Here is a 23,287-nt window from a genome sequence, read left to right on the forward strand (position 1 = left end):
AAGAACCAATCTTTTGACTATAACTTTAAATAAGCTGAAGTCTGGCTTATTTTGGAGTCACTCTAACATGCAGTGAGATGGGAGGCAGAGCCTTATCTCAGGTAAGGCAGGGCTCTTTACAGATCTTAAGTGTTCTAATTCTGATGTTGATCTTTGCTTCTTTTCCTTAAATACCATTAAGTAGTTTACATATACTGTTTCCTGAGTCTATATAAACTTTATAATTAACACAATTTAACATAGTATCTAAAACATGAATCAAAGAAAGGCTGAGAGAGCTTTTAACTTTCCTTTTGTGTGATTAAGTGGCAAAATGTTTTCATGTTTCTTTCATATTTCACAATATTTACCTTTAAACAAATCAGACTCTAATGTTTAGAAATACATTTACACTTGAAATTCTTTATCTCAGTGTAAAAAGTAACAAATTTTACACATACCCTATTGATAGCAGGTCCTATAATAGAACATTAAATGATAGAAATAAATCCCCAATAAAATTTACTCTTTATAAGTTTAAGATTACCATTACAGACAAGTTTAATCTGGAGGATAGCAGAGCTTAATAAATTCCTTGCTTTAAAAACTTGTGGTCCTGAAAAATATGAACACATTTAATATACAACTAGTGACCATTTCACAAATACCTTGACACTTTTACCAAATTGAGTTTTTAAAGAGAAATGTATACTCTGTAACAAAGTACAATACTCTATAATAGTTGTTTAACCATAATTGTATACACCCCAATTTTTAAGACTAATTGTTCTAAAGAATAAACTTAATAGACACAAAGTTAAGAGTAAATTAGTGTTTCAAATCCTTGTCATTTTACCATGTCATTCTACCATATAGATTAAACTTTGGTTTATATCAGAACGTTAGTATTTCACCTTAGGAAAAACCTTCAATAGTTTTAGCTGTCTCACATACATATAACCAACTTAGTTACACACAAACTTATTGAAACTTGCCCTTTATTTACACCGACTTTCTTAGCACTTACTTAGACCCTCATGTATTTCATCAAACAAGCACTTTCTTACCCAGAAACATTTCCTTTTTCCTTTTACTAAATGTATTTCCATACCCAGAACCTTCTATTTTCTCTTTCCTATTCGTTGTCCCCTTTTTGTTCACATTCTGAAACAACTCTTATGAAATTTCTGAATTTAGATAAATTACTCTATTTTAATAAGATTAAATATTCTGTTGTTTATAGTACTCTAATTGAAACACAGTTGAAACTTTTGGGACCCTTTGTATATAGAATTGCACTTGTTAGGACATAACTCTTAGTAACCTTGTTTTTAGTTTAGTGATGACACAAAGCAAGTTTAAACCCTTTTATTTACCAACCTATGAAAACACCAATAATGTTTAAGTATGATACCCCATGGAATTTAAGGAGTCAAAAGTACTCGATGTTATTTAACAATTAGCATTTTAACTTTGTAAATTAATCAGATGTCTCTACAAACACATTAGAGTAATCCCATACATGTTGACTCTAATTCACTTTTTCTGTAAAAAACCAAGATATCAGACAAGTGTCCTGAACAGTATTTGCTGTCTCTTCCCTGTTGAAGAAAAGTCCTAGAAACAATTGATATTAGACATTTTATTAACATCAATATTTTATTAGCTTGACCACCTAGAGACTTGCAAGTTATTTTCAAAGACATTTTACTTTTATTAGTTTACCCAATTTGAACCTTTTTTAAATCACGTGAATTAAAAGTATCTGGATCCATTTTTAAATTTTAATTTTAGGAGCGCTCAGCTTTGATACAGACAAAACATGACATCAGACAGCACAACATACAAATAACACAAAATCAAGCCCTTGTAACTTTATAGGTGAATCTCCATTGCAGTGTAACAGATGTTCAAAAACTCTAGTTGAATAAAAAATAGAACTGATCAAAAAATCATGAGCTCAAAAAAACATATAATTAAAAATATAGCATTTACTTTGCTGGAGTTTTAAAGACTCTTTTTACCTTTTCTTTCCCTGGGTTTGAGACCGGTCTCCTACTGAGCCTTTAGGCTTCTTTTATTTATATTTCAGTGTAAGCCTGGACTGAGATCTGGAAGGATCTAACAGGTTTTAACAGAAACTCTGTGTCTAAGGCATTTTAGCCATCTCATCCGGACAGGTTGGATGTTAAAATTATGAGACCTTATTTTTCATTGCTTTTGAGACTGAAGCTACTTTGCTAAGTTACCCTTCAGGGCTGTCGGGAGGGGGAGTCCAGAGAAGGAACCTTTGGGGTCCACCCGAGAGTAGCCCGGTCCGAGAACCCCCCAGTTGTTCCAACCCTTCCTCCACCTTGTCCACCACAAACACACAACAGAACCAGATACAGACGGGCACCAATCTCTGATCCACCAATTGAACCCCATTAGCGCCCTTACCGACGGAGACTACCAGGCGTCCCTGGCTCTCCTTCCACCCTTAGGGCGTCCCCCAGGGCTGCAACCTGTGGCCCCCCAGGCACGTCTGCCGGCCACTGTTCGGCCACTCTCACGAGTCACCGAACGGCTGCCACCGAAACCGAAAGCGCGCTCACAGAACCAGACCAACTAACAAAACACAAGACAAAGACAGACAACTTCGGGGTACCCCTTCTTACCTCCAAGGTCGACTCCGCGGATGAGGAGGGGCCATCTTATCCCGGACGAGCCCCCAAATGTAAGGCCCCCCAAAAAGGAAACCCCAACTCTGTCCCATGGATGGATGGCAACCCCAATCAACCGCAGGAGGCGTCACTTGATGCAAACCGCAAGAGGTGTTTATTCCAGCGCGCTGGGACCCAACTCCAGGAGTCGAGTCCCTAGCAGAAAATCTTGTAGGTTTATAAAGGCAGAAACCACACATTGGGAGGGGTCGCACATGAAAGGGGAAAGGGGGACAAAGCTGCCAGGAAATTTCAAAGGGGGTCTGGGTTTGCTGACAACATGTTTCACAATGTTTTACAACAGGCTGTAGATTCTGGTCAATAGTTTCTGGTAATCCTACTGTTTGAGCACTATCTGGCTATCAGGCTCAATTTACTCTTTTACTCTCTGTTTGGGGCTGTTTCCTGGAACAGCTTTAAGGGCTTTGTTCCCATTACTGGGAGGGAGACCTTAGGGAGTTGAGATAAAACAGACAGCTTAAAAAAATGTCCATTCTTTCACCATGATGAATTGGGCTGATCCTGACAGATGGGGATGAGCCTTAAAGTAAGGAAATGGTATGAAAACAAAGTCTAATGTGGCTTATGGAAATTTTTTTCTAGATTAATTGGAGGCAATGAAATATTCAAAGAATTATTAGACTGAAATCCTATAGAGTCTTTTTAAAGTAAGGAAGAAATTTGTTCATTCTGACAAGAAATTAGCTAGGCACAGTGGTGCATACCTGAAGTCTCAGCAGTTTGGGAGGGAGAGACAGGAGAATCACGTTTGAGGTCAGTCTGGGCAACTTAGCAAGACCCTGTCTCGAAATAAAATTAATAAATAAAAAGAACTGAGCATGTAGCTCAGTAGTAGAGAGTTCAGTCCCCATGATGGGGGTTGTGAGGGTGGGGCTGATTAGAGAAGGCAGACAAATATGTTGCAGTTGTTTAAGGGGTTGATGGGGAACGTGAATCTGGAAAAGGAGGGAAACAACAGAAGAAAATAGGAATTGTATTGGAGATAAATTTAAATGTTATTTTTCTTAAGGTATTCGATAGTTATGATAGCACATACGCTCAGAAATGTAGGTTAAAAAGCAGCTTCTGGAAAGTACTCCAAAACAAGCCTATGAATTTAGGTACTAGGAATCTAGCAATCAGAAAACATTGTGTAGAATGTTTGTATTGGAAATGCCAGGTGAGATTGTGCCTTTATCCTTAACCAGAAGGAAGGAAGTCCCTACCAACTTCAGATCACTACATAATTATGTAGTGTTTGGTCTGGGTTGGGGTGGAGAAAAAGTTGAAAGAAACATGCAAGAAAAAATGATCTGTTTGCCTATTCACGTTTGCCTGTTGAAGATTATTCTAAAATGAATTACGAACATTAATAAATATTTTGGCATTGTTGCTCAATATCTTGTATTCTCTAATCATTTTCATCACATTAAACATTAGATTTGCAATTTAGAAACTACAAGAAAAATGGGCATGGCCCTATTAACCATACAGAAGAGGAAAATTAACATTCACTTACAGCTTTCTTCATAATATAATCAGGACTAATCAAATCTTTGAAGAGTGACTTTAACAGTAAATGCAGACACTCATGTTTGCTCTTGTGCTTAGAATAAATATGAATTCTAATATGCAAAATCTGGAAAGCTTTCTATGTGATCTAGATGTAGTTCATGAAGTATTGTAAAGTTACAAGTACTTCATAACAGCTGCAGTATTCATCAGAAGAGAAAAAAGCAATCTTACTAGATGACAATTTAAAAAGTTTCAAAAACTTAAGAGTGTCTTGGCAATTCTCAAACATTTTTGCTTAATTGATAAAAATTTAAATGTGAAATGCAGTCAAATTACAATGGCACAGTCTCCTCTATGGCAGTTTGAACAGAAATCAACTAAGCATTGTAGAATGTGAGTGTCAAACACTTCGGCTGACATGATGTAACCTTGAACAGTTGCTGGATTATTCCAAACTTTGGCCTTTTAATTAAAAACAAAAAACATCAGTAGGGACAAGATTTGAAAAAGAAGCAATGCTTACATTGTTTATTAATGAATTCTTTCAAGAGCTATTTCTTAAATGTTTCCTGTTTGCCACCTTCTCTGTGATACACTGTGGATACAAATGTAACACAAATGTTCTTACCCCTTCTGGAGATTGCAATCTATTAGAAACAAAGCAAAGAAATACTGAATTTCAGTGAGTTAACTGTAGTGGGATCAAGAATGAGGCCAGGTGTGGTGGTGCTCACCTGCAATCCCAGCGGCTCTGGAGGCTGAGACAGGAGGATGGCAAGTTCAAAGCCAGCCTCAGCAAAAGTGATACCCTGTCTCTAAATAAAATACAAAATAGGACTGGGGAGGTGGCTTAGTGGTTGAGAGTCCCTGAGTTCAATCCCGTAACCAAACCCCCACTCCAAGAAAAAAAGATGAAATGAAGGGAAGGAGAGGGGAGGAAAATAGGAAAGACAATATTAATTGGACATAACTTTCCTAACCTTGTATTTTTATATACAACCAGGGTAACTCCACATCATATACGACCATAAGAGTGGGAACCTAAATAGAATAAGTTACACTCTTTATGTATGTGTATTCTGCCAAAATACATTCTACAGTCAAGTATAACTTAAAAACAAAAACAAACCAAAAAAGTATACAAAGAGTCAGCCTAAAAAGGCTGCTGTAATAAGCAGTTAATTCCAGAGATAATAGTAACTAAGAGCTGGGTGGATGCAGATAGGACTTTTCATCTTTCTCTTGAATCCTTGTATTTCCAAATTTATGCATATGGCCATAAATATGGTTTATTATATTGTGTCTTCTGTAAATCTTACATGGGTAAATGTAAACATTTCTAAAAAGAAAAATCTTGACATTTCTTAGACTACTCTAAGATTATTTCTATAATTTCATAATTTATGTGTTCTTGTTTCATATAGTTTTAGTTTATCTTATTTAACAATCTTTAATCCTTCTTGTGTGCCTCCCACATACTGCCACACCATACTGCTTCCTGTCCTCCTCCTTCTCCTCCTCCTCTAGTGTTCTGCAGTTCTGTAGCTGTTACTATAATGTGTTTGTTTCAACAAGTTTATGTCTGCAGGAATTCTGAAAAGACAAACTTCATTCCTTTAACATTTAACCTGATGGCCTGATTGTATGTGGGACTTAACTTTTTTAATAGTCTTTTTAGTTGTGGTTGAAGACACAGGAAATAAAATTGACTATTTTAACCAGTTCAGTAGTGTTGAGAATATATTCACATTGTTGTGCAACTGATCTCCATAATGTTTTTTCATCTTATAAAACTGAAACTCTAAATCCATCAGGTGACCCATAATTTTAAAACTAGTTTTAAAAAAGATTTCACAAACATAAAGATTTAGCTACTTGATGGGAGCTTTAATTTTTTTAAGGATTTCATACATAACTTTAAAATGTCAAATGTTGCATATGTAATTTATATTGTGAAACTGGAGAATATTTGTATTATTTTAATTCACTAGATGATGAGGAATTATGCTTATATAACATGCACATTTTTAAAAAATCATTAATGAGTTCTAGTAGTGCTTGGTTAGTTAGCCAATGGAAATGTCTATAGTTAAGGACATCTGATCTTTTGGGAAGCAGTGTTTATCAATATGTTAAGAAATAGACTCTAAGGAATCTCTACTTTCCAGAGTGGCTGCACTAATTTGCAAACCCACCAGCAATGTATGAGTGTACCTTTTTCCCCACATCCTCTCCAACACCTATTGTTGCTTGTATTCTTGATAATCACCATTCTAATTGGGGTGAGATGGAATCTTAGGGTGGTTTTGATTTGCATTTCTCTTATTACTAGAGATGTTGAGCATTTTTCCATATGTTTGTTGATTGCTTGTAGATCTTCTTCTGTGAAGTGTCTATTCATTTCCTTAGCCCATTTGTCGACTGGATTATTTGAATTCTTGGAGTAGAGTTTTTTGAGTTCTTTATAGATTCTGGAGATTAGTGCTCTATCTGAAGTATGTGTGGCAAAGATATTCTCCCACTCTGTAGGTTCTCTCTTCACATTGCTGATAGTTTCCTTTGCTGAGAAAAAACTTTTTAGTTTGAATCTATCCCAGTTGTTGATTCCTGCTTTTATTTCTTGTGCTTCGGGAGTCATGTTAAGGAAGTCTGGTCCTAAACTGACATGATGAAGATTCGGACCTACTTTTTCTTCTGTAAGGTGCAGGGTCTGGTCTGATTCCAAGGTCCTTGGTCCATTTTGAGTTGAGTTTTGTGCAGGATGAGAGATAGGGTTTAGTTTCATTCAGCTGCATATGGATTTCCAGTCTTCCCAGCACCATTTGTTGAAGAGGCTATCTTTTCTCCATTGCATGTTTTTGGCCCCTTTGTCTAGTATGAGAAAACTATTTATTTGGGTTTGTCTCTGTGTCCTCTCTTCTGTCATTGATCTACTTGTCTATTTTGGTGCCAATACCATGTTGTTTTTGTTACAGTTGCTCTGTAGTATAGTTGGAAGTTCTGGTATTGTGATACCTCCTGCTTCACTCTTCCTGCTGAGGATTGCTTTAGCTATTCTTGGTCTCTTATTCTTCCAAATGAATTTCATGTTTGCTTGCTCTGTTTCTATGAGGTACCACCATTTGACCCAGCTATCCCACTCCTTGGCCTATACCCAAAAGACTTAATATCAGCACACTACAGTGATGCAGCCACATCAATGTTCATAGCTGCTCAATTCACAATAGCCAGATTGTGGCACCAACCTAGATGCCCTTCGTTTGATGTATGGATAAAGAAACTGTGATATATATATATATATATACAATGGAATATTACTCAGCCATAAAGAAGAATAAAATTATGGCATTTGCAGGCAAATAGATGAAGTTGGAGAATATCATGCTAAGTGAGATAAGCCAATCCCCAAAAACCAAAGGCTGAATGATCTCTCTGATAAGCGGATGATGATACATAATGGGGGGTGGGAGGGAGGCAAGAATTGAGGAAGGATGGATTGTACAGAAGAAAGAGAGGGGTCGGGGGGCAGGAAAAATAACAGAATGAGCCAAACATCATTACTCTGTGTACATGTATGATAACACAAATGGTGCGACTCTACTTCATGTACAACCAGAGAAACAAGTTGTACCCCATTTGTTTTCAATGAGTCAAAATACATAAATTATAAAAAAAAAAGCACCCTTAATTTGGAACAATAGACTGAATTTAAATTTATCGTCCTCTAAAATGCACCTTTAGTTTGCTTTCATTTTAGAAATGAAATAATTGAGTACCAAAAACAACAACAAAAAAGAAATAGATTCACGGTGACGTGAATGGTTTAGTTTATAACAGGTACTCTCTAAAGACTTCACCAGGATTGAGTTCCTTATTTTGATAGGTATTTCTCAACCCCCTCACTTTACAGTAGTTTTCATCATAAACTATTAGTGGCACATGTAGGAATCACTTGAGACATAAAATCTAATTTCATTGGTTTGTCTTTCAGTTTAATTCTAATACTGATTTCTCTGATGGGGTTGCTTTTCCCTAAAATACCATTTAAAAAAAAAAAAAAAAACCCTTTATTTTCTCTTCTGTAATACCTATTGATAATGCTTAGCATTAATAAGGTGGTTGTTTTTCATTGATTGTGCTTTAGATATTTTCAAGCCACTGTTTGGCACTGGTGGTGGTTCTTTTTATTTTCTAAATTATTTGAACAGCAACTTCCTATGGCTAACACTGTATCTTAAAGATGATTTGAATCTTTATCAGTTTCATATTTTACATTTTCTGTTTAGCTTTTAGTTTATAAGGGCTAGGATACATGTTGTGGAAGAATTGGAAATTGAAACAAACATGACATTTTGATGTTTAATGTCTTTGTCTGAAAATGTTTTATTATACTTCTTGGTTGCTTCAAATTTTATTCTTATAATACAGTTTTGTAGTTATAATGTAACTCCTGTCTAACAATAAGTATACTTTTATAGTTTTTATGTCTTAACAAATAGAAATGCCAAATATCAATTAACACTGACTACTGTCTAGGAAGCATTGTTGAAACTACCAAAGTGGGGTTTCCTGCTTTTTAAAAAGGTAAATTAATATAAAAAAAATCTGTTAGTTCGAAAAGTATAAAACGTGACACAAACCAAGAGACCATTTTAAAATGATTTAAATTGATTGCAATTTAAAATTAATTTCATAAAAATTAAAAATTAAAAAGAATTTTTAAAATGTCCTTATGGCAAAGGTGACTGATGGCACAGAGGAAATATTGAATCATCTTTATGAAGTGACATTACAAATTGATAAATAAAATACCACGGATTCATTAGAAACATGAACAAAGAATATAGATGATGTATAGAAAAATAAGGCTTTTGAATAGCTGTTCTGTCATGCTTGAATGAAAAAGATTACATTTGTGATTAGTTTATTTATTTTTAAAATTTTTATTTTTGCTTAATATTCTTTTCCAAGGATAAATTTAGGATCCAAGAGTGTTAACAGCCCACTGATCTTATCCTGCTGGGTCCCCAGTTTGTTCTGCAGTGGTGCTGTAGTTTGGATCTTAGGTGTTTCCCAAATGTCTGTGTGGTAAAGTCTTGGTGCAGTGGAGCTGCTGTTGGGAGGCCATGGAACCTTTAAGAGGTGGGACCTCATGGGAGGCATTGAAGTCATTGGAGGCATACTCTTTGAGGAGATAGTGGCACCCTAGCCTCATCCTGTTCTTCTCTTTTGTTTCCTGGCAAAAGTGACAAGCAGATTTGTTTGTTTGGTGTGGGGGTGGGGGGTGGGGGAAGATAAGTAGTTTAGCTTTGCCCTGTGCTCCCACATTCCCACCCTGTGCTGCCTTGCTCAAAGCAACAGGGTCAGCCCATCATGATCTGAAATGTTTTTCTAAACCTGTGAGCCAAAATAAATCTTTTTCCTTTATAAGTTGATTATCTCCTATTTTTGTCAGTGACAAAAGGATAACAGATGTCTTGTGTGTAGTTGACATACAGTGTATATTTGAATAAGTGAATAATTTTACAGTTTCAGATAAAAACCACAGCCTATCAGGAAAGTATATTAAGTCTGTTCTCATGTATATGGCAGTTGTGTTGCTTTTTTTCAGTGATTTACCTAAATTTTTAAAATAATATTTTTTTCCAGGGGTGGGGGAGGTACAAATCCCTTTTAGAAATCAAGGTAACCCAGTTATCCCACTCCTCAGTTTATACCCAAAGGACCTAAAATCAGCAAACTGCAGTAACACAGCCACATTAATGTTTATAGCAGCTCAGTTCACAATAGCTAGATTGTGGAACCAACCTAGATTCCCTTCAACAGATGAATGGATAAAGAAACTCTGGTATATATACACAATGGAATACTATTCAGCCATAAAGAAGAATAATATTATGGCATTTGCAAATAAGTGGATGGAATTGGAGAATATCATGCTAAGTTGAAATAAGCCAAGCCCAAAAAACCAAAGGCCAAATGTTTTCCCTGATAAGTGGAGGATGATATATAATGGGGGTGGGGGTGTGGAAGAGAGAATAATGGGGGAACTTTAGAATAAGTAGAAGGAAATGAAAGGGAGGGGGGTATGAAAAATGGTGGAATGAGACAGACATCATTACCCTATGCAGATGTACGATTACACAAATGGTATGAAATCTACATTGTGTGCAACCATAGAGATGAAATTATGTACCCCATTTGTGTACAACGAATCAAAAAGCAGTCTGTAAAAAGTTAAAAGCTAAATAAAAATAATAAAAAAACTTAAAAAAAAAGAAATCAAGATAAACCATAAAAAGACAAAGATACACATATCTCCAAATGTTGTCACACAATTTCATTGATTTCATGGACTTCTTTGAAGCCCTGCAGCTAGACCCTTTCTCTAAAGTTTCCTTCTGAAGCATTGTTTCTCTGAGTGATGTTAATTCTATTCTGACAGTTTTTGGTATCATTACTCTAAGACTTTCTTCTTCTGTCTGTAGGAATGGGCTATTGTGTTTTATAAAATTTAAATGGATTGAAGATGTTAGTAGCTTATTAAATATAAGTTGATTATTGTCTGAGAAATAAATAAGTTGTGATTAAATGCTATAGCTTTCATGCACTAAGAATCAGGAATACAAAGACAGTGTTGTTAGTAATACATAAGAGAACCAGGGTGCCAAAACAACTTTATTGTACTTATACTATCATTGCAGATGCACTGACTGATTTTCTAACAAACTTCATTATCTAAAAATAGAATACATTATGAAGTTTTCACAAACCTCTATTTTAGTAAGTTGTTTATAATTTTATGGCATTTTATTTTTAAGCATTTGATCTATGCATCATTATCAATATCTATTAAATGAATTGTTTTTTATGCATATGTATTACCATAGCATAATGGGTTGTAACTTGTCTATGTCTTTTCAGAGCTTCTGATAATTTTTGATTCTCTAGATCAGACCCTTTTTACTTTTCCTTGAGTGGTTCCCTATGGTATGGAATTAAAAACTAGAAAGCTTAGGGTCTGTTATTTTGTGAAGTAAGGGCCTATCCAGTTGGCACATTCTCTTCATGCAACATAAAATCAATATGTGATGACGATATTTTAAATTTATTGAACACTTCTTTTTATGTTTTACATCTACTACCTAGTTCTCCCAACACACCTAGTAAGTAGTACAGCTTGAGTGCAAATTCATTTTTTTTAAATTTATTTTTATTGTACACAAATGGGATACATCTTGTTTCTCTGTACATGAAGTAAAGGTATACCATTTGTGTAGTCATACTTAATCCGTTTTCTTAACCACTGTACCAGTGACTTCAACTCATTCTGTCTACCAGTTTAGTGGAAGCTGTGTTAACTAAACACCACTAATGAGAACTTTTCAAGGAGATGAATAAAAATCCTCCTGAGATGCAGGTTGCTTCTTGTTATCTTCTCATCACAAGCAGACTATGCTGTGATCTCTTCCACTTAGCATTATTCAGCAATGACTGAATTTTTAATACCTTTCTATGGAGGTTTTAGGACATTAGCTGGGTCCTGATCAGTCTATCTTGTTTAGTAGTTATTTTGTTTCACCTTCTGGCATCGCCCAGTTGTTACAGATGTTTTCCTGGGCAGGAAAGTTACTATAATTGGTGGAAGAATGTCGAGTTGCAAACAGTGCATTAATCATTTTGTTTTCCAAATATACATTTTCCTAGCCAAGAAATTTAAGTTTGTGCTTGGGAATTTAAAAATATATTTTGTAATTTTTATCTAGGAGAGACAGCTATATCTTATATGTCCATTTATTACATTGTCATGTGGTTTCTGGTGCTTCAACATTTTCAGATAGCCTGGTGCTAGCAATAGAAGAAAATGTTAAATTTATTTATGTCTAATACCTATCAAATTCATATTTAAATCCTTTTAGCATTGGGGGAGTCATTAGTTAATAAGTCTAATAAATTTATTTCTGTTAAGTGTTTTTTGTGCTTCTCATCGCCAACAATAGCAAGCAGTATTGCAAAGTAATTGCCAGAGTTAAATTAAAAAGCAGTCTTTTCCCTAATTGTCTTTTTTTTTTTTTTTTTCTGTTGTTGTTGTTGTTTATCTTATAGAAGAAAGAACCTTCCAAATCTGGTGTCAAGAAAAAAGTAACTAAAGTTGCAGAAGCAAAAAAAGTAATGAAGAGAAATTTTAAAGTGAATAAGAAAATAACATTTACTGATGAAGGGGAGGTAAGAGTCTGAAAGCTTCTTTTCTGAGACACATTGCAAATATTAAAAAGTTTGACCCTTCTGATGACTACTTCTGGAAAAAGCCAATGTTTTTACATAGCACTTGTCAGTTCCTTTAGCTACTACTGCAGGTATTTGATCAGCTCTACAGCTCTGGACAAGGATGACTTCCTGGCAGTAAACTGAGATACTTCTTGGTGATACTGACACAAAAATGGTTTGGAACTTTCTGAATTCTGATTTTATAAGATTTTCTCATCATGGCTGTCATCAAATTGTTGTATGGGAACAACTGTAAAAATTGTAGCAGTTACTTGCCTTGCCAGAGTTTCTTTCACTTTAAATGCTGTTCTTGTACGTTCTTGCTTGGCTGGCTACAGGAGGAATTCTCTCTCTTTAAGGAATCTGAGACACACACATGCCTTTATCTCAACTTCACTGTGGCCTGATTTTAAATAAATAGTTACATCTTAGGGAAGGGATTATGACCCCCAGCTTTGTACAGGAAGGTCATCATGTTGCATAATGATTATTTTGTTTTTAAATGATGGAACAGATCCAGAACATCGAGTGACTTAACCTAAGCAGTTAACAGTATAGGAGGTTCTTCTGAATATTTCCAGTGACCTCATTCTCACCAGCCTGCAAGTTTTCCTGACCACACAGCAACTTATACCCATCATGATCTTATTTCATCTTTTCTTACTTTTCTTCACAGTGCTTGGTTTATAACCTCAGTCTATTTGTTTGATTGTTGTCAATTTCTTTTCCACTTTCTGTGCAGGAAAAATGAATGTGAAAAAAGGCATTTATTTTGTTCACTTTGTTCACTTTCAGTCCCAGTAGCTATAACAGTGCCTAACATGAATTAAACCCTCAGAACAATTTGTTGAATGAGTCATTTATTATTCCAATAAAATAACAGCTTTTCATATTGACTAAAGTATCATATCATATATTTTATCATCACTAATATAAATGCTGCTTAAGCAGTCTATATCCAGTGTTTTCTTTTTGTTTTGAAATTACTAAAGATGTGAATGTTATTTTGGGATATATGAATCAGATGAAAAATAACACAATACATTGTGACTCAAAGTTGCTGGAAGTGCAAGAGACTATATTTGATAATTAATTTTCCCAAATTACTAAACCAAGATTAACATCTGAGAAGCAGGCTAAACTAGAATGTAGACCTATTACATCTGGTGGTCACTGTAAAATAAAAAGAGTATTGTTATGGTAATGAGGTTCCTTAGTGTGCTACTTGGTTTATGTGCACAGATTACACCAATTAGCTTCAAGATAAATATAAATCTTTACTGTAAAATGTTTCAGTGTATGTCTATTGCTAAATAGGAGCTGTTTGTGGTTATCTACCACACTGAAACTTCTGATCTAGAACTCTAAAAGTGCTGCTTTTAGTGTAGCCCATAGAAGGGCACACATTTTATCTTCTTTAATACAAATTGGGATGAGGAGTCTGAATAATTGATGGTGTTCTTGTGACAAGTGATCCCTCTCATGGCAGCTTTAGGCTCAGTAACTGCTAGTATTGCCTGTCATTCAGTAGTGTTCGTCACCCCCTTTGGTTGCCAGAAGTTGAGACTGTAGGTATCTCACCTCAAAGAATACCTGTGGTGGCTACAAGAGTGAGAGGAGTCAACGATGCATGAGGTTCTGTGAGGTGTGTGCCTCCAATTTTTGGGTGTCTGCATGCTAATTAATCTTTCCAATGCTTGGTTTGTAACCTCAGTCTATTTATTTGACACCTACTCAAATCCTTGTGGCAATCATTTATCAAATAAGAGAATCATTTTTGTCTAAATTGTTGAGTTTTATATTTTTATGTTGGACCTAGAAATTTTTGAGTAATGGCTTTTTTTTTTTTTTCAAAGATACAAACTTCTGGAGTGATTGATTAATTTATTCATTATTATGCAGTAGGCTAGTGAAAGTCAAGACATTCAACAAGGACTCCCAGCTCTTAGATTAGTACCCTGCCTGTCAACTTGTTCCTGTCCATAAATTATGCATATAGAATCATGTGACTGTGAACAGTTCATGAAATCCAAATGAATTTTCTCCTTTACATGTATTTCATTGCTTATGTGTAAAGTTAGCTGACATGTGATTTGTTGATCAATTTTGAGCAAATGTTTGGTATGTACCCCATACTGTACTGGGGTACAACTGTCCTCAAGGAAATTAATTCTAGTAAGAGAAACAAGAAATTAAACCAGTACAGTGTGATAAGATATAGAGGTTCAGGTGCCTAAGGGAGGTACATATCGGTCAGCTCAGGTCCTACTCTACGCAGATAATTTTTACCTGAGTTGTATGGAGAATAAGATATTAGGAACACTATTAAGAAACATGTCTATTTGCTCCTCCCTTCTCCAAATACTTTGTAAAATTTTCCTTTTATCATGTTCTTACTGGATATGGCAGCATTACTTTACCCTCACTGGGCCTTTGGCAGCGGGACTTGCTTACTTCAATTATGAACTTTGTGGGAAAGTTTAAGAAATGCAGTTAAAAGGCAATAAATGAGTATATGTCTCTTTTAAAGTCGTTACACAAAAGCAAAGGGTTTCTTTGAATATTCCCTGTTTTCCATTCCATGCTTATCTTTTCTTATCTGTAGTTGGTTCAGCAGTGGCCACAGATGCAGAAATCTACCATGAATGATACTGAGGAAGACGATGACACTGGTGGTATCAACTTAAATAAAGCAAAGGAAAGGCTTCAGGAAGAGGACAAATTTGACAAAGAAGAATATAGGAAGAAAATTAAGGCAAAGCATCGGGTAAGCATTCCATTTTGAATTAATACTGAGTGAAATTTATTATGTCATTAAATATAAGTATTCAGGAAAAAATGATATGGCTTTCTTTGTTGTTTTCTGATGCTTTTTTCCCTGTGGTTATCTTATTTTATCTGTTCCTTTGGTGCTTCTATTGGGGGAGTCTTTGTAGTACTGACTTCTCTTTGTGTCATATAAGTCTGCTTTTGGTTCAAGGTGACTCATATAATATTAGTGGGTTTTTAAATTATAGTCACACCCCAAATAACATAACATTGTTTCTTTTTCTTTCTTTTTCCTTTTTTTTTTAAATAGTGCTGAGGAAATGATGAGCCTTGCACATATGAGTTAAGTGCTCTACGCATCCCCAGTTCTATAATGTTTCAGTCAATAATGGATCACATATATTACAGTGGTTCCATAAGATTTGTTGCTGGCTCTTTGCGGTTCCAAAATCCGTGGATATTTGTCACCGCTTGCAGCAACAACTTGCACGGGTCTTATGGGTGGTGGAGTGGAAACTGAGGCACTTCTATCTTTCTCTTTAGTGCACTGCTTTCTTGCTTGTTTGTTTATAGAGGATAGAGGAAATGAGGTTTACTTGCTTTGAGAGGAGAGAGAGAGAGAGAGAGACTCTGCTTATCAGAGAGAAAGAAACTTTGCTTAAGAGAGACCTTGAGAGGAGGACAGGGTTTGCTTAGAGCTTAGAGGAAGAGAGACTTGCTATGCCTCACTTAAGGTCTGCTATTTCTTACTGGTGCATCCTGCATCCTGTGAACTAAGGGTGTGTCTACCTAAGGTGGTTTAGTGATGCGTCTCAGTTCTCCGTTCTGCGATCTGCCTTCCGCCGCTTTTCTTTCTTCTTGCCATTTCTTTTGCTAGCTGCTGTGTGTCCCTACTAGCTGCTGTCGCACGTGTGTCTTCTGCTTCCATGCGTGTGTCTTCTTCTACTGCTTTTCTGCTGATGGCTGCTGTGTGTCCCTACTAGCTGCTGTGTTCTTTCTTCTGGCTGCTGCCGTCACTTTTCCCTACTAGCTGCTGCCGCGTGTTTTTCCCTCTGGCTGCTGCCGTGCATGTGTCCTAGCTGCTTCCATGTGTGTCTTCTACTGCTTTTCTGCTAATGGCTGCTGTGTCTGTCTCGCTCAGCCTATGCTTATATCACCTCCAGGAGGCGGAGAGCAGGGCCACGCCTCTTACGCAAAGATTAGGCAAGACGCTTCGAGCAGGCAATTAGTGCTCGAGAACACATGCGCATACATTGTGTGTGTGGACGATAAAATCACCTGAGTGTGCTTATGTCAATTAACCTCTTCGCTGCTGATGTGATCAACATGGCACAGCCCCCAACAAGATTGCTTTGGGTAGTGATGTTATAGCCATCTCCGTTTGTGTGAGTGTATCTATAATGTCTGCACCATAGTGAAACCATATAGTGACACCTGACTGTATTAAAATTTTTATTTTGAGATAATTCTTATTCCATATGTAGTTGTAGAAAGTAATATAGAGAGATCTCATGTTCTCCATTTCTACAATTTTGTCACCACAGAATGTTCTGTGTATGAAACTATACAGTATATAGCCTTTTGTACTTTATCCCCCCAGTGCTGGGTCTCAAACATAGGGCCTTATGTTGCTAGCATTTGCTGTACTACTGAGCTACATCCTTAGTCCCAATACATAGCCTTTAGGGATTGACTTTTATCGTTTGACATTTTTTCCTTCAGAATTGTTCAAGGAGTGTGAATCAACACTTTATTTCTTATAATACTGAGTAGTATTCCATTGTTTGGATTTACCAAGGTTTGTTTCACCACTTACCCATTGAGGGACATTGCTGTTATTTCCAGATTCAATTAAATTCAACTAAATTTTTTTCCATATCAATTACTTGATAATAAATATAAAATTAAATTCACTGTATTAAAAAACAGTGGAAATCTTTTAAGAGGGAATACTTCTGAATAGGCATGTTCTTGGTAGCCTTAAACTTGGCAGTTTCTATTATTCTCGATTGTGGTCATGCATATTATTGCCCTGTCATACATACTACTTAATTCCCTAAAAGTGATCATTTCACTAGATTAATCAATTAATTAAGGCAGATTTACATTTTAAAATAAGTTTATGTAGCATGCTTTTGAGACAGCGATTTCAGCATAGCACAGTATCATACCTGAGAATCACTGCCATAATACTAGATTCTGTGTTAAGAACCTCTGAACTCTTTGGATATGGACCTTTTTAGCAGCATCTGAAGAGAGATTCTTGTAGTTTTTCACTCTTTTTTGACCTTATCACTCTTTAATGGACCAGAACACTTTTTTTTTTTTTAAGAGAGCAATAATTATAGCTTCTTGACAATTTGATTCAATTTCACAATAGCATTTAGTGAAAAAGGAAAAAGTAGATGTTAAACATTGTTTGAGGGAGAGAAATGTGGAGAACAAATCAACTGACAATGTCATGGTTGTAGTTTTCAGATATTTTTGTTATTGAGAGAAACATTTCTTACATTGCTTCCTTTGAAATTTGATTGAAATTCCTTTGAAATTAAATTGAAATTTGGTGTTAACAAGTTGTTAAAATCTTTGGAAATACTACGACCATCAGCAACTTGCCATGTTTTGGCTTATATTCTACTTAGAGTACTTACCTTGGGACAAATAGGGCACAAGAATGTTTTACCATTATATTATTTCTAAGTTATAGTCAGTGGTAAGAGAAATATGAAGAATATACATAAAGTAAGATTATTCCTCCTTCCCCTTCCTTTCTTTTCTCTCGCATTTGTGGAAATTATACTATTTCTAGTTTGTAGAATATTGTTTCTGAAACTTTTAGAAAGTTAGTGTCAAATGGGCTAATTGTCCTTGTGTTACACACTTTCAATTATGAAGGTGATCTGTTAAAATATGAGGCCCCTTAGAAAGATTATAAATAGATTATTGTTAACTGTGGATATATTGGCACTGTTCAAAATCTGTATCTTTATTTTAATTTTTTTTGTAATGAATAATATATTTACATAATTCCAAAATCAAGATGTAAAAAAGAATATTGAAAAATTTTGCTTGTGCCTATAATTGTCTTTCATGATAGCTGTTTTTTATTTCCTTTTAATTCATCCTTCTCTTTATGTAAAGAGGAGTAAATAGAAATACATATTCTTAGTTCTCCTTTTATTACCTGAGAGATAGCCTACTGTATATACTGTTTATACTTTTCTTCTTTCACTTATTTTTGAGTTTTTAATTTTAATTTTCTTTGCACCATTGTTAAAATATACCATAGTTTTAAACAGTCTCATTGACTGTCTCACAACAAGGTTGAAGAAAGTAGTTTTGAGCTGACATACTTCAAAGAGAAATCACCAGATCTTTCCATAGTACTGGTACTAGGAGGGAGTGAAGTCTTTTAAAAAAAATCAGTGGAAGGTTTCTATTTCAGATAAAAAAGGTATATCCTACATATGGTAGCCCGTGGCATAGCTTATAAATGGGAGCCAGAAAAGAGCACAAAGAGATAGCTAGAATAGTTGCAACTTGAATGTAAATGCTATCCAATACTCAACTCACATGGTTTCTCGGTAGTATTTTCAGCAGTAACATTTACGTACACATATTTGTGTTATCAAAGTAGAGAAAAAAACATTTGTGAGCACTTCTGAATTAGTATGTTTATTACAATAACATGCATAAAATACAGTGTGTGTATTCAAAATAGTTGTGCACCAAACTGTCATGGAATGAATTCTGCCCAGAAGATATGTGAAATATAGTTTGAAATGGTAAATTGTATTGTTTGGCATAGTGAAGCAGTAGTGGTGTTCAGTGGAAAAAGTACTGGATTGTCAGGGAGAATACTTGTATTTGATTGCTGAGTATCGCATTACCTAGTCTAATTTGGGTAACCAGTCACTAATTTGGACTTTACTTTGCTAAAAATAAAAAGAGAATAGGAGTTAGCCTTGATGATCAGTGAGAGCTTCTGCCTGTATAGATCCAGTCAAGACATGGAAATAAAATTGCCTTTACTGTTTGGGAAAATAAAGTTTTTATTTATAATTTTTCCTCCATGACAAATCATGTTACTTTTCTTTGACATTTCCTTTTTGTTCACTTATTTCCCAGTAGTTACAAAATTTCACTTAAAAAATTAAATTATTAGTAATCCTGAACAGATTATTTTGTTTCAATTAATTGCTACTTAAACACATTGTTGATTTTGAAATAATATTATGATACTAATTGAGAATATTGCCATGATGGCAATACTGGTTCTTCTGGTATGACGTTTTGATTTGGGCAAATATAAGTGTGTCTCCCTTGGAGATTGTCACTCATAATTTTGTTACCTCTGTGAAAATGTACTAAGAAGAGTTGTATGTCCCCCCAAAATTGTGAAAATACTAACATTAGAATCTGGGAATAAGCTTTATTTCATGAAGATAGAAAAAGGCGAAGAAACTTCTGACACAAAATCATGAATAATGATTTGCCTGATGAATTTTACATGGAAAAAAAGAAATTCCATAAAACTGATGGCATGATTCTCTATTTCACATATAGTTTTTAATTGTGTGTTGATTTTAGGTTACATAAGCTTTTAGAATTTTTTCCCCAACTTGCTCAAAGTATTTCATTATGATATTTTTTGTTTAAAAAGGTCTTTAATATGTAAATGCATTTGTTCTTAATGATCCTGACACTAGTTGTTTCTTCTAGCTTATAAAGTTAACAGTCTTAAATCATAGTTTTAGATGTGTTCTCAGCCTTTGTAATGTAGGACTCAGATATTCATTTTGTTTCTCTTATTTTTTCCTCCCTCTTATCACACCTGTCTTTGACTTGTATTTTCGCCTACCAAATTCTGGAAGCTATGTAATTTCTACTGTTATTCTAATATTTATACTTTTCTTAAAATATTAAACTGGGATATAAAGATTTTTTTCATTAAAAAATTTTAACTTATGTTAAGATTTTTATTAATCTGTATTATTTGTGTTCTAATACAAATGGTATATTTAGGGGATACATTGTTATTTGTTACAAGAATACATTGAACATTGATCAGATCAGGCTAATTGATTTACCATGTCAAATGATTATTATGTGTTTTGTGGTGTGACCATTTAAAATCATGTCTACCTTGAATTTATAACACACAGTATTATCAGCCATAGTCACTATGTTGCACAGTCCCTAGAACTCATTTCTGATGTCTAATTAAAACTTTGTATCCTTTGACCAATGTCCCTTCCCTATCCCCATTGGTTCTATCAACTTTGTGATAAGTCTTTGAGATTTTTTAAACTTCCACTTCAATTTTTTTGTTTTACGAATTATTTGAAATACGATATGATGTTTAGGAGGTGGGTTGATGGCTATATTGATGGATAATAGTTGGAGACTTGGATTTAGGAGCACCGAGTAGTTTGGTGCTAATGGTATCCAATTTGATAGGATAAAGGGGTGATAGACAACAAAGGTCACAGGAGGCTCAACTGTCTGTTGCTTTATGCCTAGAACCACATGGCACAGGGCAGCTCATCAAATATTCAAAGAAATTAACTAGTGAATCATTGTTTCCAAACTAATTTGTGTTTTTCTACCTATCTTCATATTTTTATTATAATTGTTTTAGATTTATATATATAAGACTACTTTTTTATGTTGTTCAAATGAAACTTCATAGAATAGGTAACAGATCAAAGAATATCATTGTGTTCTGAGTTGCTGGGAAGGGTTTTATGTTTTCTAGGATTTTGTCCTTGGAGAGCAGGGAATCTCTTTAGGCTTCAAAATTCTGATAAACATTCTTTTAGGCACTTTTATTGAATCAATTTTCTTACCTGTACTTAAATAAAGCTAGATATCCTCTTGACCCCTGTGTGATAGTTTCTGCTTTACTCCTTTCCAAACTGTCACAGTGACCTGAAACTCTCCAAGTGGGTTATGTTTCCATTACTTCCTGAAAAATGAGTTTTATTTTCAGATCTACAAATAGATCTAGGTACTGTCAGAGAATGAAAAAGGTTTAGATACATTGTCATGACTGCTGATGAAATTCATATTACATGGTTCTTCCTTTTCTGGAAGATAAGGACCTATAGTGTGTGTGAGCCCAAAAGCTTTATAATAGCTATAAAGGGAGTATTTTGTACCTTGAAATGTGATTTTCTGTTTTCCTCTTCCTTGTGAATTTGATTTTCATTATTGAATTTCATGCTCTCCTTATATTTATCATTTGAAGCATGGTAGAACTAAAGATAAAATTTTGTCTACCTTTGTGTGGCATAAAATAGTTTTTGGCATTAGTACTCTCCTAGAAATAGGAAAATAGTTTTTGGTGACATTACTCATTTAGAAATAAAATTGAAAAATAAAAGATTTAAAACATTTAAACCATATTGAGGGGGGAACCTAAGTTACTGAATATAATAAAGTTAAATTATATTTTGGCCTCAAGTACTCTGACCTTTTTATCTTTGACATGTCATATATATATATATATATATATATATATGTATGTATATATTTTACCTCAGTAATGAAGAAAAGGTATTTTCTTCCCTATATCTTTTCCAAAATCTTGAATTCCTGTAATTTTACTTCCTTTTCTTTTAATTTTAAAGAGAACTGTTTACTCTTGTCTGTTTTTCAGGCAGAGTACTAACATAACATTTTACAATAAAGTTTTCTAATGATGTACTTCAAATTATTTTTCTTTTGTTTCATCCAGTATTAAAAGATGGTTGTCTTTTTTTTTATTTATTTATTTTTTATTGTAAACAAATGGGATACATGTTGTTTCTCTGTACATGGCGTAAAGGCATACCATTTGTGTAATCATAAATTTACATAGAGTAATGTTGTTTGATTCATTCTGTTATTTTTTCCCTTCCCCCCACCCCTCCCACCCGTCTTTTCCCTCTATACAGTGCTTCCTTCCTCCCTACTTGCCCCCCTCCCTAACCCTAACTCTAACCCTAACACTAACCCTTCCCTCCCCCCATTATGTGTCATCATCCACTTATTAGCGATATCATTCGTCCTTTGGCTTTTTGAGATTGGCTTATCTCACTTAGCATGATATTCTCCAATTTCATCCATTTGCCTGCAAATGCCATCATTTTATCATTCTTTATGGCTGAGTAATATTCCATTGTATATATGTACCACAGCTTCTTTATCCACTCATCAATTGAAGGGCATCTAGGTTGGTTCCACAGTCTGGCTATTGTGAATTGAGCAGCTATGAACATTGATGTGGCTGTATCTCTGTAGTATGCTGATTTGAAGTCCTTTGGGTATAGGCCAAGGAGTGGGATAGCTGGGTCAAATGGCGGGTCCATTCCAAGTTTTCTAAGGAATCTCCACACTGCTTTCCAGAGTGGCTGCACTAATTTGCAGTCCCACCAGCAATGTATGAGTGTACCTTTCTCCCCACATCCTCGCCAACACCTGTTGTTGCTCATATTCTTGATAATCGCCATTCTAATTGGGGTGAGATGAAATCTTAGGGTGGTTTTGATTTGCATTTCTCTTTATTACTAGAGATGTTGAACATTTTTCCATATGTTTGTTGATTGCTTGTAGATCATCTTCTGTGAAGTGTCTATTCATTTCCTTAGCCCATTTGTTGACTGGATTATTTGAATTCTTGGAGTAGAGTTTTTTGAGTTCTTTATATGCACTTGCCTTTCATGTTTTGACCATTTTGTAAGTGTCTGTGGATGTCACTCATCAGTTTGAGACTAGAGTAAGAAAAATGTCAGAAGGCAAAAATGATTGCTTTTGCATTCACATGTGAATGCTGATATTGAAATCTGAAACATAAGATACCTTTTAAGGACTATAATGAATTAATATTGAACTGTGGTAGAAGTAGAAAATCGCCAATATTTTTTCTGCTGTGATTCAGACAGCTAGATGAAATGCTCAGAATATAGATTGTCTAGTTGGATAGACAGGGCTTTTCTGATGGTGAGGTTATTTGCAAATTGAAGTGTCATTTTCAGGTATTCTAATGTGTTAGCAGAAAGCCATTTTTTGAA

General features: G+C 34.9%; 1 protein-coding gene across 1 annotated transcript in view; it reads left to right on the forward strand.

Moving 5' to 3' along the window:
* The window catches only part of DDX10 (DEAD-box helicase 10), a 394,465-nt gene that overhangs the window by 204,783 nt on the left and 166,395 nt on the right, over positions 1-23,287 (forward strand). The window contains 2 exon segments of the mRNA XM_079101583.1: positions 12,303-12,422; positions 15,070-15,231. Of these exon segments, the coding sequence (XP_078957709.1) occupies positions 12,303-12,422; positions 15,070-15,231 (282 nt within the window).

This window comes from Sciurus vulgaris (assembly GCF_902686455.1).
Source record: "Sciurus vulgaris genome assembly, chromosome: 11".
NCBI lineage: Eukaryota > Metazoa > Chordata > Mammalia > Rodentia > Sciuridae > Sciurus > Sciurus vulgaris.